General features: G+C 45.2%; 1 protein-coding gene across 1 annotated transcript in view; it reads right to left on the minus strand.

The window, feature by feature from the left end:
* The window catches only part of RASGEF1B (RasGEF domain family member 1B), a 264,461-nt gene that overhangs the window by 207,081 nt on the left and 42,507 nt on the right, over nt 1-14,873 (minus strand). Inside the window, exon 3 of the mRNA XM_083458826.1 lies at nt 13,510-13,563. Coding sequence (XP_083314952.1) covers nt 13,510-13,563 — 54 coding nt within the window. The remainder of the gene's footprint in view (nt 1-13,509; nt 13,564-14,873) is intronic.

Raw genomic sequence — 14,873 nt, forward strand, 5'->3', positions numbered from 1 at the left:
GGAAACGTTTGCTGACCCCTGCCTTACGAGGAGAGGAATTGCCCATGTGGCTCTGGGCAGCAGGAAACAACGGAGCGTGCCCTTCTTCATTGCCAGTATTATATAGAAATTCGAATTAGGTTTATCCAACCCATCTTATATAAGTTTCCTGGGCATTCAGAACAGCACAACGTCTCCCTATTACTACAGGACGAGAGCCCAGAAGTCACATATTCAGTCGCCAGCTTTTGCACTACCATGATAGATATCCGATGAAGCATGGTCTATGCTACAATTCAGTCCTAAACTGAAGGCCCATATTGTTAGATCGGAACAGCTGAAGCCCAACCCATATAGCTGTGTTAACTGATTTAATTTTTCTTATAAATTTTCCGTACAGATGAGGAAAGAGCCTGGGCAGTGCTAGACCTAGACCTTTAGGACCTAAGAGTTATAGGACTGTGTCCAGTTCTGGGCACCACAATGTAGGAAGGCTATTGACAAGCTGGAACATGTGCAGAGGAGGGCAATCAAGGTGATCAAGGGTCTGGAAACCAAGCCTTATGAGGAACGGTTGAAGGAGCTGGGTATGTAGTCATGACAATTGCTGCATAGTCGCTTACTAACAACTGCAGTTAAAATCTGTAACCTCGCCATGACTTGTCTTTCCGCAACATCAGACAACTATCTGCCCTGAAATTAACTAACTGCCTCTGTCAAAAAAAACCCCAAGCCTTTAAGAAGCCCAACAATTCTACAAAGCATATATTTGATTCATGTTCAAATGCTGACTGTTCCGCTGCTATCAAAATCCTAACCCAGACGCAGCCGGCAGCTTAAATTAAATGGGACTGAGCACAAATCCATCTCCGCCTGGTGCTTTGAGTTTTATTTCATCCTGTGTCCAAATTATTTGCTTTTATTGCTATTTCCATCTCCTTCGGCTCCGTTTTGCAGAAGAAACATTCGCCTGGGCTTTGCTTTGCTCCAAGCCAGACAGAAGATCAAGCAATTATGAGCAGTTAAGACTCCGGCTGCCTCCCCCTTCCCAAGCCACCCACTGCCACAACTTTCTTTGTTGCCTAATTAATGAGAAGCACATTGTCTGTAAGTCTGTCTGCTTCATCCCTCATTACGTGTCTGAAGTTCAGTAATTAAATCTGCTGTTTGTTGGCCGTCAGGCTGGCAACCCTTTGCCAAGACATGCCCCATCTTTAATTTTTCTAATTAGCTAAGCAGATAAATAAACAGCTTCAGAACAGGCAATGTGCAGACCGGGAAAGCTGCTATGCCCGCTCATTAGAATTCAGCAACCCTTAATTGCGCCGGTTTAAAGCCTTGGAGAGCTTGAGTGTCCATTCATACAGCTGGAACGCTCAGATTTGGCAAGATCCAAGAATACTTTCCTTTTCCAATACTGTCTCAGGGGGCAGGGAGACTCTCCCTCCTTGGATGTGGCCACCATCACCCATGAGACTTCCTAAAATCAAACTTGAAGCTACAGCTCTGTGTATGTGTGTCCTTAGATTCTGCAGTAGCACAGAAAAGCCACACAATGTGGCATTGGCTACAGATATCAGCTTCCTAAGAACCCCAGATTTTGTGGGGGGGGGGGTTGCCATATTTAGAACTCATTCTCTGGCCTGTCTTCTGTTTTTGATGGTTCTGGGTGGGGATGGAAGGACCTGTGAATTCTGCTTCGCATTATTCCAATTTTAAATTCAGCTCTCCACATTTTGCACCAGTTTGGGGGGTGGGGCTCACAGCCTTTTTACATTGGGAGGAGGTGCATATTGATGCATACCTGACAGCTATAGGTTTACGAAATGCAGGCATTAAAAATGAATACAAAATAAGTTATGGTGATACTGCCTGCAAAAGTGTACTTTTGGTCAAAACTACATACAAAAAACTACATACAAAAAAGTGGGACACGGGTGGCGCTGTGGGTTAAACCACAGAGCCTAGGACTTGCCAATCAGAAGGTCAGCGGTTTGAATCCCCACGACGGGGTGAGCTCCCATTGCTTGGTCCCTGCTCCTGCCCACCTAGCAGTTCGAAAGCACATCAAGTGCAAGTAGATAAATAGGTCCGGCTCCGGTGGGAAGGTAAATGGCGTTTCCGTGCGCTGCTCTGGTTCTCCAGAAGCGGCTTAGTCATGCTGGCCACATGTCCTGGAAGCTGTAAGCCGGCTCCCTCGGCCAGTAAAGCGAGATGAGCGCCTCAACCCCAGAGTCGGTTACGACTGGACCTAATGGTCAGGAGTCCCTTTACCTTTTTACATACAAAAAATGTGTTCATTAGGAGGAAATCACGCTGAAATGCTGGCAAGTTCTCACATGGACTTTAAAGAAAATAAATCCTGAAGCTGGTGCAGAAATGTGGAAAGCTTAAGTCTGGGGGAGAAAGCAACAGAAAATGAAATTGACATATTCGCCTATCAATGTGCTTCATGCCTGAGAGAGGATTTGCATCTAGGTCTTCCCAGCTGTAGTCTGACACTCTAACCACCACAGTTCCCCAGGCCCTTACATGTACAGCTTATATGTGGTAGGAGAGTGGAAGCTGGATTAACCAACACCATATGCACACTGGACATGCTTGTTTCACCTCTAGGCATGATGGCCATCCACACATCAGATGCGGTGTCTGCAATGGACCGACAAAAGCAGGACTGTTTCTCAGTATTACATTCCTAGCTGCAGACATGGAAAAGATTACTGAGCCCTCATCTGTGAACAGATTTAATAAAGCCTCAGATCGGGTTCCATCACCTGTTCCGTAACAGAAGAAACGTCTTCAACGACTACTTTCCAAAATAATTTGCATTCCCACCAAACATGGAGATATGTACCTAACATCCCCTCTCACTGTATAATAATAATAATAACAACAACAACAACCTGCCCATCTGGCTGGGTTTCCCCAGCTACTCTGTGCAGCTTCCAACCGAATATTAAAAACAATACAGCATCAGACATTAAAAACTTCCCTAAACAGGGCCGCCTTCAGTTGTCTTTTAAAAGTAAAATAGTTGTTTATTGCCTTGACATCTGCTGGGAGGGCGTTCCACAGGGCAGGCGCCACTACCGAGAAGGCCCTCTGCCTGGTTCCCTGTACCCTCACTTCTCACAGCGAGGGAACCGCCAGAAGGCCCTCGGAGTTGGACCTCAGTGTCCGAGCTGGATGATGGGGGTGGAGACACTCCTTCAGGTATACAGGTATATGCATGGAATGTTTCTTACGCGAATTGTTATGTTTGTTTTTAGAAACCGAAAAAGCATGTCAAGAAGGAACAAGTGCAGGTCTGAAGTGTGACACTGTTAACACCCATAAATTTGTCCATCCTTACACTGCCGGTTCTGTGTTTCTCTTCAGCCTTGCGTGGATGGCTGTATCTGCCACTGAAGCTGGCTGTATCTGCCACTCCCGTGATAATTTTCAGCTGAAATGCTGAGCCTTAATATCCAGGAGCCCCTCCACTCCCTCCCACCCACCCTTTTCAAGTAATTAGGGGCAATTTTGCTGAAACCATTTGGATGACAGCTCCCCCCCCCCAAGCCTGCTAATCCAAGGGCGCCATCCGGTTCTCATCCCTGCTTGCATTCATACAGCACAATGAGGCATCAAATCCAGCTTCTTTAAAAGTCTGTCATAACAACAACAGAGTTCACCGAGCGACAAGTTGACAGCGTGAAGACAAAAGTCAGGCAGGAATTTCAAACAGTCACGGGGCGGGGGGTGGAGGGGCAAGCTGTGTTGTCAAGAAAAAGAGATGCTGAGGAAATCAAGAAACTGCGACGGAAAACAAGCCTGCTCCCTCTGCACGTTGAGGTACGGGGAGGAAGAGCCACAGAATCAAGCTGCAATTAAGTCAGGCAATATCCTTCTTCCGTTCGTTCACTGGAAACATCTGTTCCTTGAGAGAAATATTAGAGTCCCCTCATGCACACAATGTTTAAGTGTGTGTGTGTGTGTGTGTGTGTGTGTGTGTAGAATTGCTGCCACACAAGAAACTTTAGATCTCAGCCTTTATGTAGAGATCCACCTTTCTTCTTTCTTTGACGATCCCTCATAGCTGAGTAAGATTGCCTTCCATAAACATGAATACAACATGCAGTAGATGAGAAATGTGTGGTTCAAGGAGATAGATAGATATAGTGTGTGCGTGTGATATATATATATACCACCACCAATCAACCACACCAGACCCAAACCCAGACCCTCTCCACAGATAAATTACAGACACCATCCAGTAACCAAACCATAGTGGCACCTCCGGATGCTGCACCCCCCTGCAATCCCTACACAGATCTGGCTGGCACAGGGCACAAAACCACAGCTCGCCCCTATACACGAAGCCAAGCCAAAGCACAACTAAGTGCAGTACAGCCATCTTCCCAGAAAAACTCTTCACAAATTCAAGAGGTCAAGACACGAAGGCTTTAGCAACTAATCCACACCTAATGACCCACCTAAGTGGTACTCAGAATATCACTCAAGAAATCACTCAAGATATCCCTCAAGTAATTAAGGAACAAAAGAAGAAAAGAACACTAGCCTGGGAACTTCCCCTCTGCCCAGAACTTTTGAGGCAATACACCACACCCCTCTACAGTATTTATAGGAACTCAAACACTGAGATCCCGCTCTGTTCCAGTAACAAGAAGCCGAAAGCACCAGCCTGAAGATGACGAGTGAGACCTCGTCGAAACGTCGCCTAGACACCCCAACTTTTACACGGGAAGACACCCGAGGACACCAAAACCTGCATATATATATATATATATATGCTTTCGTAGATTTTCACGGGTACAGGAATGCAGGTTTTGGTGTCTTCGGGTGTCTTCCCGTGTAAGAGTTGGGGTGTCTAGGCGACGTTTCGACGAGGTCTCACTCGTCATCTTCAGGCTGGTGCTTTCGGCTTCTTGTTACTGGAACAGAGCAGGATCTCAGTGTTTGAGTTCCTATAAATACTGTTGAGGGGGTGTGGTATATAGCCTCCAACGTTCTGGGCAGAGGGGAAGTTCCCAGGTTAGTGTGTCTTTTCTTCTTTTGTTCCTTAATTACTTGAGGGATATCTTGAGTGATTTCTTGAGTGATATTCTGAGTACCACTTAGGTGGGTCATTAAGTGTGGATTAGTTGCTAAAGCTTTCGTGTCTTGACCTCTTGAGCTTGTGAAGAGTTTTTCTGAGAAGATGGCTGTACTGCACTTAGTTGTGCTCTGGCTTGGCTTCGTGTATAGGGGCGAGCTGTGGTTTTGTGCCCTGTGCCAGCCAGATCTGTGTAGGGATTGCAGAGGGGTGCAGCATCCGGAGGTGCCACTATGGTTTGGCTACTGGATGGAGTCTGTAATTTATCTGTGGAGAGGGTCTGGGTTTGGGTCTGGTGCAAACAACTAGCCGTCTGGAGAGCTGAAACTGAGACCTCACATAAGACAGACAGACACACCAACAAACTCCACAAACTAGAGAAACGCCAGAAGCCCAGCCACCCTCCACAACAACCCATGAAACAAACAGTACATAACATATCAGACAGGATCCTCACCCCAACTGAAACCAAAGTACTCTCCAAAGGTCTCAACTTTGCAGTCGCCCCGAGACGCATCCCCACGGAAAACATCATATGCGGAGTCGAAGCTAGCCTAACCAAAATCGACCCAGATGAAGCCAATAAAATCAGACTTGAAGTCACCAACATCCTCTGCTCCAGCAAACCACCCAGAAGCAATTTACACAAAGAAGAACAGAAAGCACTCACCAACCTGAGGAAAGACAACAACATAATCATTCTCCCAGCAGACAAAGGTAATGCCACTGTTGTGATGAACACATCGGACTACCAAGCAAAACTATCAAATCTACTCCAAGACCCTACCTACCAACCTATAAAAACAGATCCCACCACCTATCTGGAAAAAACCACCAAATCCAAAATAAAAGCCTCTCCTATCAGTGAAGAAATCCAGCTAAGAATCATCCCCAGAGAAAAATCATCCAGATGCCCCAAACTCTACGGTCTCCCCAAGATACACAAAGAAGGAACACCACTCAGACCAATAGTCAGCTCCATAGGCTCACCTCTACAAAATCTCGCTAAATTTCTCGCTAAGCAACTTCAGCCCTATGCAGAATCCATCGCTTCACACGTTACTAACTCCTTCCAGTTCATAGAAACAATAAAGAAGCAAAACCTACATCCCGATGACCTACTTGTGAGCTTCGATGTTGTATCTCTCTTCACTCAAGTGCCCATTAATGAAGCCTTGACAGCCATTCAAAACAAATACAATCCCCCCGAATACATCCTGGACCTGACCAACCACTGCCTAACCAACACGTACTTCATCCACAATGGACAAAGATACAAACAGATAGAAGGAGCACCTATGGGATCACCCCTCTCACCGGTCATCGCAAATTTGTACATGGAACACTTTGAAACCAATGCTTTAGACAAGTCAGAACACAAACCCAAACTTTGGCTCAGATATGTTGACGACACCTTTGTAATTTGGCCACACGGGAAAGAAAAACTAGATAGCTTCCTCACACATCTCAACAGCCTACACCCCAAAATACAATTCACTATGGAAATAGAAGCCAACAACCAACTTCCCTTCCTTGACGTCCTAATCTACAAAAAACCTGATGGCTCCTTAGGACACACTATCTACCGGAAAAAAACACACACCAACCGCTACTTACATGCACAATCACACCACCACCCTGCACAAATAAACTCCGTAGCCAAGACTCTCATCTCTAGAACCAAACGCCTGGCTGACAAAGACCACTTGACAACTGAGTTACAGAATCTCTCAAATGTGTTAATCGCCAATGGATACCAGCAAAACAGGGTTACGAAGCTAATCCAAAAAGAAACACCCCCCAAAAACCAAGACACAGAAGAAAACAATGGCATGGCCCTCCTTCCTTATATCAAGGGCACTACAGATAAAATTAGCAAAATCCTCCATAAACACAATATCAAAACAGCCTTTTGCACCAACCAAAAAATAGCCAATATCCTCAGAAACCCCAAAGATAAAATCCAGTTGGAAAACCAAGGGGTCTATGAAATACCCTGCAAAGTCTGCCCAGCCACGTACATTGGACAAACAAACAGACGAATAAATGCACGTATCGCAGAACACAAGAATGCCGTCAAAAAAGAAGAAAAAACCTCCTCTCTTTTCCAACACATGAAAGAAACAGGACACGAAATTAATTTTGCAGATTCCAAATTGCTCTTTAACATGGAACATCACCACAAGAGAATAATCATGGAAGCCATCGAGATAGAGAAACACCCCCACAACATGAACAAGCGTGACGACACGTCCCGCCTGCCAGACATCTGGAAATTAGCCCTCCCCACAAAAACCGACACCAGAACCAGAGGCACACAGAACGCCATCACCAATCAACCACACCAGACCCAAACCCAGACCCTCTCCACAGATAAATTACAGACTCCATCCAGTAGCCAAACCATAGTGGCACCTCCGGATGCTGCACCCCTCTGCAATCCCTACACAGATCTGGCTGGCACAGGGCACAAAACCACAGCTCGCCCCTATACACGAAGCCAAGCCAGAGCACAACTAAGTGCAGTACAGCCATCTTCTCAGAAAAACTCTTCACAAGCTCAAGAGGTCAAGACACGAAAGCTTTAGCAACTAATCCACACTTAATGACCCACCTAAGTGGTACTCAGAATATCACTCAAGAAATCACTCAAGATATCCCTCAAGTAATTAAGGAACAAAAGAAGAAAAGACACACTAACCTGGGAACTTCCCCTCTGCCCAGAACGTTGGAGGCTATATACCACACCCCCTCAACAGTATTTATAGGAACTCAAACACTGAGATCCTGCTCTGTTCCAGTAACAAGAAGCCGAAAGCACCAGCCTGAAGATGACGAGTGAGACCTCGTCGAAACGTCGCCTAGACACCCCAACTCTTACACGGGAAGACACCTGAAGACACCAAAACCTGCATATATATATATATATATATGCACCACCAAATCAAGAAAAGTCTTCTCCAAGTGGGGTACATAATAAAATTATGGGTTTTTTTATAAAGTCTTTGGATACAGCCCCCTCATTTTTTAAAAAAATCAATCTGGAATAATAAAATCAGGGGTAAAAACATAGAAAAGCAAAAATCAGGAGAACATAAACGATACCATGCTTGGTAAAGATGTCTCTACAACTTGTATCTCACCGCTAATTCACTGGTTATATAAGGAGTGAATTAGGGAAGGATATTGTTATGACATTCCTTTGTTAGGCAGATTGCTGGATGATAGCTTAGTGCAGTCAGCAAGGGCCTTGATGGACAGATGTCAACATTGTATGTTTCAGTTTGGGGGTTTTTTCACTAGAACCCTGAAGCCTACACATTGAACCAGCTGCCAAAGAATGGTTTGAGATAGCAAACAAAGCGTGTCTCCAGAATATCGCTATGCTGTTGAGGCATTCAAGAGTATATAGCCACATATTCCCCCAAGTATCCCAATTTAACCAGGACATGCCAGATTGGCAGGATCCCAATGTCCCCTTTAGGCTTCCCACTCAGTCATGAAGTTCACTGTGTGGCCTTGGGCCAGTCACTGCCTCTCAGCCTAACCTACCTCACAGGATAGTTGTGGGGACTAAATGATGAGGGAGAGAAATCATGTACAACACCTTGAGATCCTTGGACAGAAAGGTGAAATATAAATGCAGTAAATTAAATTAATTAAGAGGTTGGATGGCCATCTGTCATGGATGCTTTAGCTGAGATTCCCGCATTGCAAAGGGTTGAACTAGATGATTAGGTTCCCTTCCAACTCTACAATTTTATGATTCTAAGAGTTCAGTAATAGCAAATGAGTCTACTTTCCAAGCCCATGTAACATTTCTGCCTTGGAGGCTTTTATTTTGTTTTCTTGCAAAGACATGAAACATTAATTTCCTTTCCACAGACACTCACTAGACTTGCTCCAGGTTCTATGCTCACATTTTGACCCATCCCGTTCAGTGCTGGAAATTCAGGCTTTCCTATTCTAGGTTAGCCTTTGTTTCCTTTGCATCACAGTCTCTCTGACCTCTTCCTGCTCTGTACATTATTGTTCTGAGACCAAACAGAGCGCTCCTCTCCCTGCCCAGCCCACTCAACTCTCCCGATTTTCCCTCCGCTTCCATGTGTTCAACTGTGAAACAGAACAGATAATAAGCCAAGACTGTTCATCTTCCTTTAATTACTTTTACTGAAGACCCGCTCTTAGACTCTAACAAGGATTTGATATCTGTGCAAGTGTTACTGTGCGCTGTCTGTTCCAAACACACGGAAATATCAGGGGTTAAAGTCTTTTCAGTTGACCAAGAAACTGAACTGATACTACATAGTCAAAATAAAAAAAATCCCTTCCAGTAGCACCTTAAAGACCAACTAAGTTAGTTCTTGGTATGAGCTTTCGTGTGCATGCACACTTCTTCAGATACACTGAAACAGAAGTTGCCAGATCCTTCTATATAGTGAGAAGGTGGGGAGGGGTGTTACTCAGAAGGGTGGTGGGAATGGGAGATAGGCAGATAGCTGAGAGAGCCTGTTGACGACTCTTAATGACTGTAATAGGTCTTAGAGGAAAAGGCAAGGGGTGAGAAGGTGTAAGACCTATTACAGTCGTTAAGAGTCGTCAACAGGCTCTCTCAGCTATCTGCCTATCTCCCATTCCCACCACCCTTCTGAGTAACACCCCTCCCCACCTTCTCACTATATAGAAGGATCTGGCAACTTCTGTTTCAGTGTATCTGAAGAAGTGTGCATGCACACGAAAGCTCATACCAAGAACTAACTTAGTTGGTCTTTAAGGTGCTACTGGAAGGAATTTTTTTTATTTTGACTATGGCAGACCAACACGGCTACCTATCTACTACTGATACTACATATAAAGGGTCTCGGATCGGAGGGCACCAATGTGGTGCCTGTGAGCACCAATGTGCCCACCAGTGCCATCAGTGGTGCCCATGAAAGTTCTCAGTAAATATGCCTTCAAACATCTACAATGCACAAGGGGTTATTTGCTCTTTCTGTCTAACTCTTATAGTGCTTTAACACTTCTTTCCAGGAAACTCTGGGAATTGTAGCCCTGTGAGGAGAACGGAGGTCTCCTAAACACTTTCAGCACCCTGAACAAACTATTCTTTCAGGGAAGTCATGACTATTAAAGTGGCATAATAGTACAGCCATACCTCAGGTTACAGACGCTTCAGATTTCGTTTTTTCGGGTTGCGGACCGCTGAAACCTGGAAGTACCGGAACGGGTTACTTCCGGGTTTCGATGGGCGCACATACACAGAAGTGCTAAATCGCACTTTGCGCATGCACAGAAGCACGAAAATGCAACCCGCGTGTGCACAGAACGTGCATCCCGCACGGATCGCGTTTGCAACCCGAGTGTCCACTGTATTGTAAATGCATAGTGCAGACTGGGCCATTGTCACATTGGTGTGGCAACAAAGTTAAAGGGGAAGCAAGCACAGAGAGGATTTGCCAAAGAAATGCAAGTCTCGCCCATTTCCATCTCCCAGGTAAAATGGCTGTAGCTGCACAGAGCCAGATTCCCCAAGTTAAACAAACACCATGTTTTTTTCTGCTGCTGGATTCATCTTGCCAGAGGACTCTCCTCTCCTGCACGCTCTCAGAATTCAGAATTAAATCTCGCCTGCTTCATCCAGCCAAAGATCAAGCGCTTATGTAGAATATTAAGCAAACACCCAGCCATTACCGTTATTGTTTGGGGGATATGTTTAACTAGAAAAGAAGCGCCTGGAGGGAATTGATGAGACATCCAGAGCTTTCTGCGCCCCATTATACAACCGTGCGCTTCTAATAATCTCTTTTCCCGAATGAAGATTACTCTGTCTGGGTGAGTGAAATATCATCCGTGCAAAATTAAAAACAAACCCCCGGTTCTGCAGGGTAGCAGGCTCCACACTGGGCGCTCCTGTGCAAACACCTGTGTCCCTGATATTACCTGCTAGACGGGAGAGAGATGGAGCTCCAGGATTTGTTCAAATACATAAAAGAGTCATGAATATTTCATGGAGATTCTGGGGAAATATTTTTGCAAGGGTTGCCGTGCCGACTCGCTGCATATCCCAGCTCAGCATATATTATTTGTCTCATGCTCTCCCACAGATACTTGGTACCATTAACAGCATTCTGTCAAATATAATATCAGGCGGCAAGCAGTAAAGAGCAGGTGCGAGATGAGCAGGGGAAGAAGAGGGGAGCTGGCTAGAAGAGTTTCCAAACTGGACTCAAACTGGTTAGAACACAAGGCGCGCTACATACAGCTCCCACATACACTCCAACATTCCTCAGATGAAAAGAAGGACAGACATTTCTCACTCCCCCGTCAACAGACCCTCTTTCACACACACACACACACACACACACACACACACACACACACACACACAATTTTTGTCATTCCCTCACGGAGCATTTCCTATCAGAAGCAAGGAAATTAATACAATTCAATAAAGTTAAAATAACTCATATTGTTATAAGGTGCCACAATCAACAGGACACAGCACACAGGCCCCCCATCGTCCTGAGATAAGTCCTCAGTCCCGGTTTTACTTTATCCTTCGGTAGATTTACAAAAGGAAAAACACACGCCAATGAATAAATTTTAGACAGGGGCAAGATTAAGGACGTATACAATTTTACAATATGCAGAGGTTAACATGGGTTGAGAAATCAGAGAGAGGAGCTGAGGGAAGTCTTGGGGTGGAGGGAGGGAGGGTTTGCTGGGTAGGGGGGGCAAAGGGGGGGAATAATGAAGATGATTTGTTTTGGTAATTTGTTATGTTGAAATTGTTAATAAAAAAATTATTTTTAAAAAAAGGGGGGGAAAGAAAGGAGCAAGATTAGATGCAGATGCACAAAGCATTTTTAAAAAAATATGAAGACTGGAGTGTGAATGAGCTGTCCAAAGGAGGATGATGGCAGTGGCAGTCATGGAGAAGTTACGGAGAGGCAACGAGATACTCCCTCACACCTGCCACAGCCGCTACTCAGGACAAACGCTGGCACACCCTCCTCCCCAAGCTTAGCACTGGGGGGGGGGGAATAGGGACATTGTGGGATCAAATCAGAAGTCGGGATGGCTCTCGTAATTCCGGGACTGTCCCTGGACACTTGGAGAGTATGCTAGGGTCGCCATACGTCTAGAATTTCCCGGCAAAATTAGCGTCTGGGGGGAGTTCAAAAACTTGGGGGAAATGACTCTGTTTTTGCCAACAGAATCAGGAAGTGTGTATTTGAGTATCACTCTTTCTGTTTTGGAGGTGAATTCCCCCCCCCCAAAAAAAGAAAGCTCAACAACTGTTGCATCCAGATTTCTTTGTGTCCCTGGTTATGCTGCCATCATCCTACTGACCATGCTGCCTGGGATTGATGGGAGTTAGTGTCCAATAGCATCTAAGGAGCACGACATCAGCTACCTCTAATCAGTCCAATATCATCAACACAGACTGGCTCTCCAGTGTTGGACAGTGTTCTTGAAGCTACTAACATGAGTCTGACCAAACTGCAGAAGGCAGTGGAAGACAGGAGTGCCTGGCATGCTCTGGTCCATGGGGTCACGAGGAGTCGGACACGACTAAACGACTAAACAACAGCAACATGACTGTTTAAAGAGTACATTGCTTTTTGAATGCATGGTGTCAATGTGGCCATGGCTCTCTCTCTCCCCGGTTTAACTTCGCAACGACCATCTTAGGCTGGGAGACAGTGACTAGCCCAAGGTCGGCCAGTGAACTTCAGGGCTGTGTGAGAATTTGAACTCTGGTCTTAAACCGACACACTAACCAAGCCACCACGCTGCCTCCTTGGCTCTTTCCAATGGGATTGCCAAATGGAAGGCTCAGAGTGACAGATAAAAAGATGGGCTGGAAGAGGGAATTGGTTTTGTCAGAACCAGACAGCTGGGGAGGCCACAAGGCTTCAGAGCATGTTATTACCAGCCCCCTGTCATCATAAATACATCCATTATCTTTCTTTTATTTTAAGCCGGGTGCCTATTTCCAAACGTCCAGTAAGACTCCCACTCAGATATAACTATTTGGCATCCTCTCTCTCTGCCACCATTATTGTGCTATAAAATGGAAACAAAATCTCAGAAATGGTGTTATCAAAATGCGAAGGTGGCATGAATATTAACTCAGTAATTGCGTTTCCCCTTCCCCACGCAATCGTCTCGAAACAGAAGCACCAACAGTCTCGGCAAGGAGAAATCCAGAACCAGCCACTCAGGGCCACGTAATTTCAAATGGAAAGAGTTTACCTTTCTATGAACTGCAGCCTGTCAAGTTTCCAATTCTTTCTAATCTATTATTTAATTACAGAAGCTACAAAGGCTGGAGTGTAGCTGCAGGATCCCCTCCCAGAGGCTGAGCGAGATCCTTTTTATCATTTGAAGAAGAAAACTTTCAAGTGCAGGTGGGGGGAAATTCCACTTACCCTTTTGCAGTCAAACAGGGACTTTTCATTGGCCAAAGAGTTGAAAGGGGAGGTCTGGAACAGAAAACGTGGAAATTCTTTTACAACTTGTCTTAAGACCCTTTTTCAGAAATACATTGTTGTTATTACAAAAAACAGTGAAAGAGACAGCGCATTTGAGAATGTAATATCCAACAAATACAGAAAAAGGACATGATTTCAGTGACTTTTTTAAATAAAAATCACAACAATATAGTTATTTATAAAATATAAAAAGCCCTGATAGATCATATTAAACACTCATCTTGTCCAGCATTCTGTTCTAGGGGTGGGTGGTAAATTTTACATTTGATTAAGTTTGAGTTTAAAGGCAAGCTTAGCCAATTTGCCCTTCCTGAAACAAGAGGCAAACTGAAATACAGCTGTCCTTTAAAATTCACACACCTCTGAATTTTGCAATGCAGTTCTTCAGTCAAGTCATGTGCACAAAATGCATACATTAGTATAAAGTGTGCATATAAATGCCTATATTGATGAAAAGACATACAAAGATGCACTATTTAGAGGAAATTGCTTTTTTAAAAAAGGTGCATGTTAGGGGAAAAATGCACACACAAACTAGTATATTAGGGGAAAGTTGCACTTTGGTGATGATGAAGAGCAGAGCTGTGGGGAAACTCAAATAAAAAAACAGAGATAAAGGAGATTTAAATGGGAGAGACCTACTGGGGGAGGAAAGGGAGTGTGGAGGGAGTGGACCGCCCCTGGCACCACTATTCCAGTAGGGTGCCATCGCGGCACCCCCAGACACATGCTGTGCACCCCCATGTGCGCCAGGCGCCATGCCCCCACAGGCGGCATGCCATGCCCCCAGAATGTGTGCCACGCTCCTGCGGGCGGCATGCCACACCCCCGGGATGCGCATCATGCCCCCAGGGGTGCCAGCCATGCCCCCGCCTGCTCTCTGCCCCCGGTAGTGGAGCATGCAGCTTCGCCACTGGAAAGACACCCATCAGCTTTTGCAAAAGATCCCCATCAGCTCTCACTGCAGGTTCACACTCCAGTCTGACTTCATATTCAGACAGAACATCTTCAGTGAAGGAGATGGTTGTGCAGCTAAGTCAAGGAGAGTGAAAATGTATCTGAGGTCAGCTCTCCCCATCTCTTCATTCCGGGGACACAGGGCTTTTTCGCATTAAACCCATGTCAATACTTCCATGTTCATCCAAGAGTAAGCACAGCTACCTGCAATGTCCCATTTACAAATGACTTAAAAAGCATTCTTGCGAAACAGCCTGCAGGAGGCCAGCCACAAAATTGAGCATGCACAGTAAAAGCAGCTTTAAGTGGTTTGGTTTTGACACAGAAAAAAATTCCATGTGCTG

Source organism: Podarcis liolepis (genome assembly GCF_965112155.1).
Source record: "Podarcis liolepis genome assembly, chromosome: 9".
NCBI classification, from domain to species: Eukaryota; Metazoa; Chordata; class Lepidosauria; order Squamata; family Lacertidae; genus Podarcis; species Podarcis liolepis.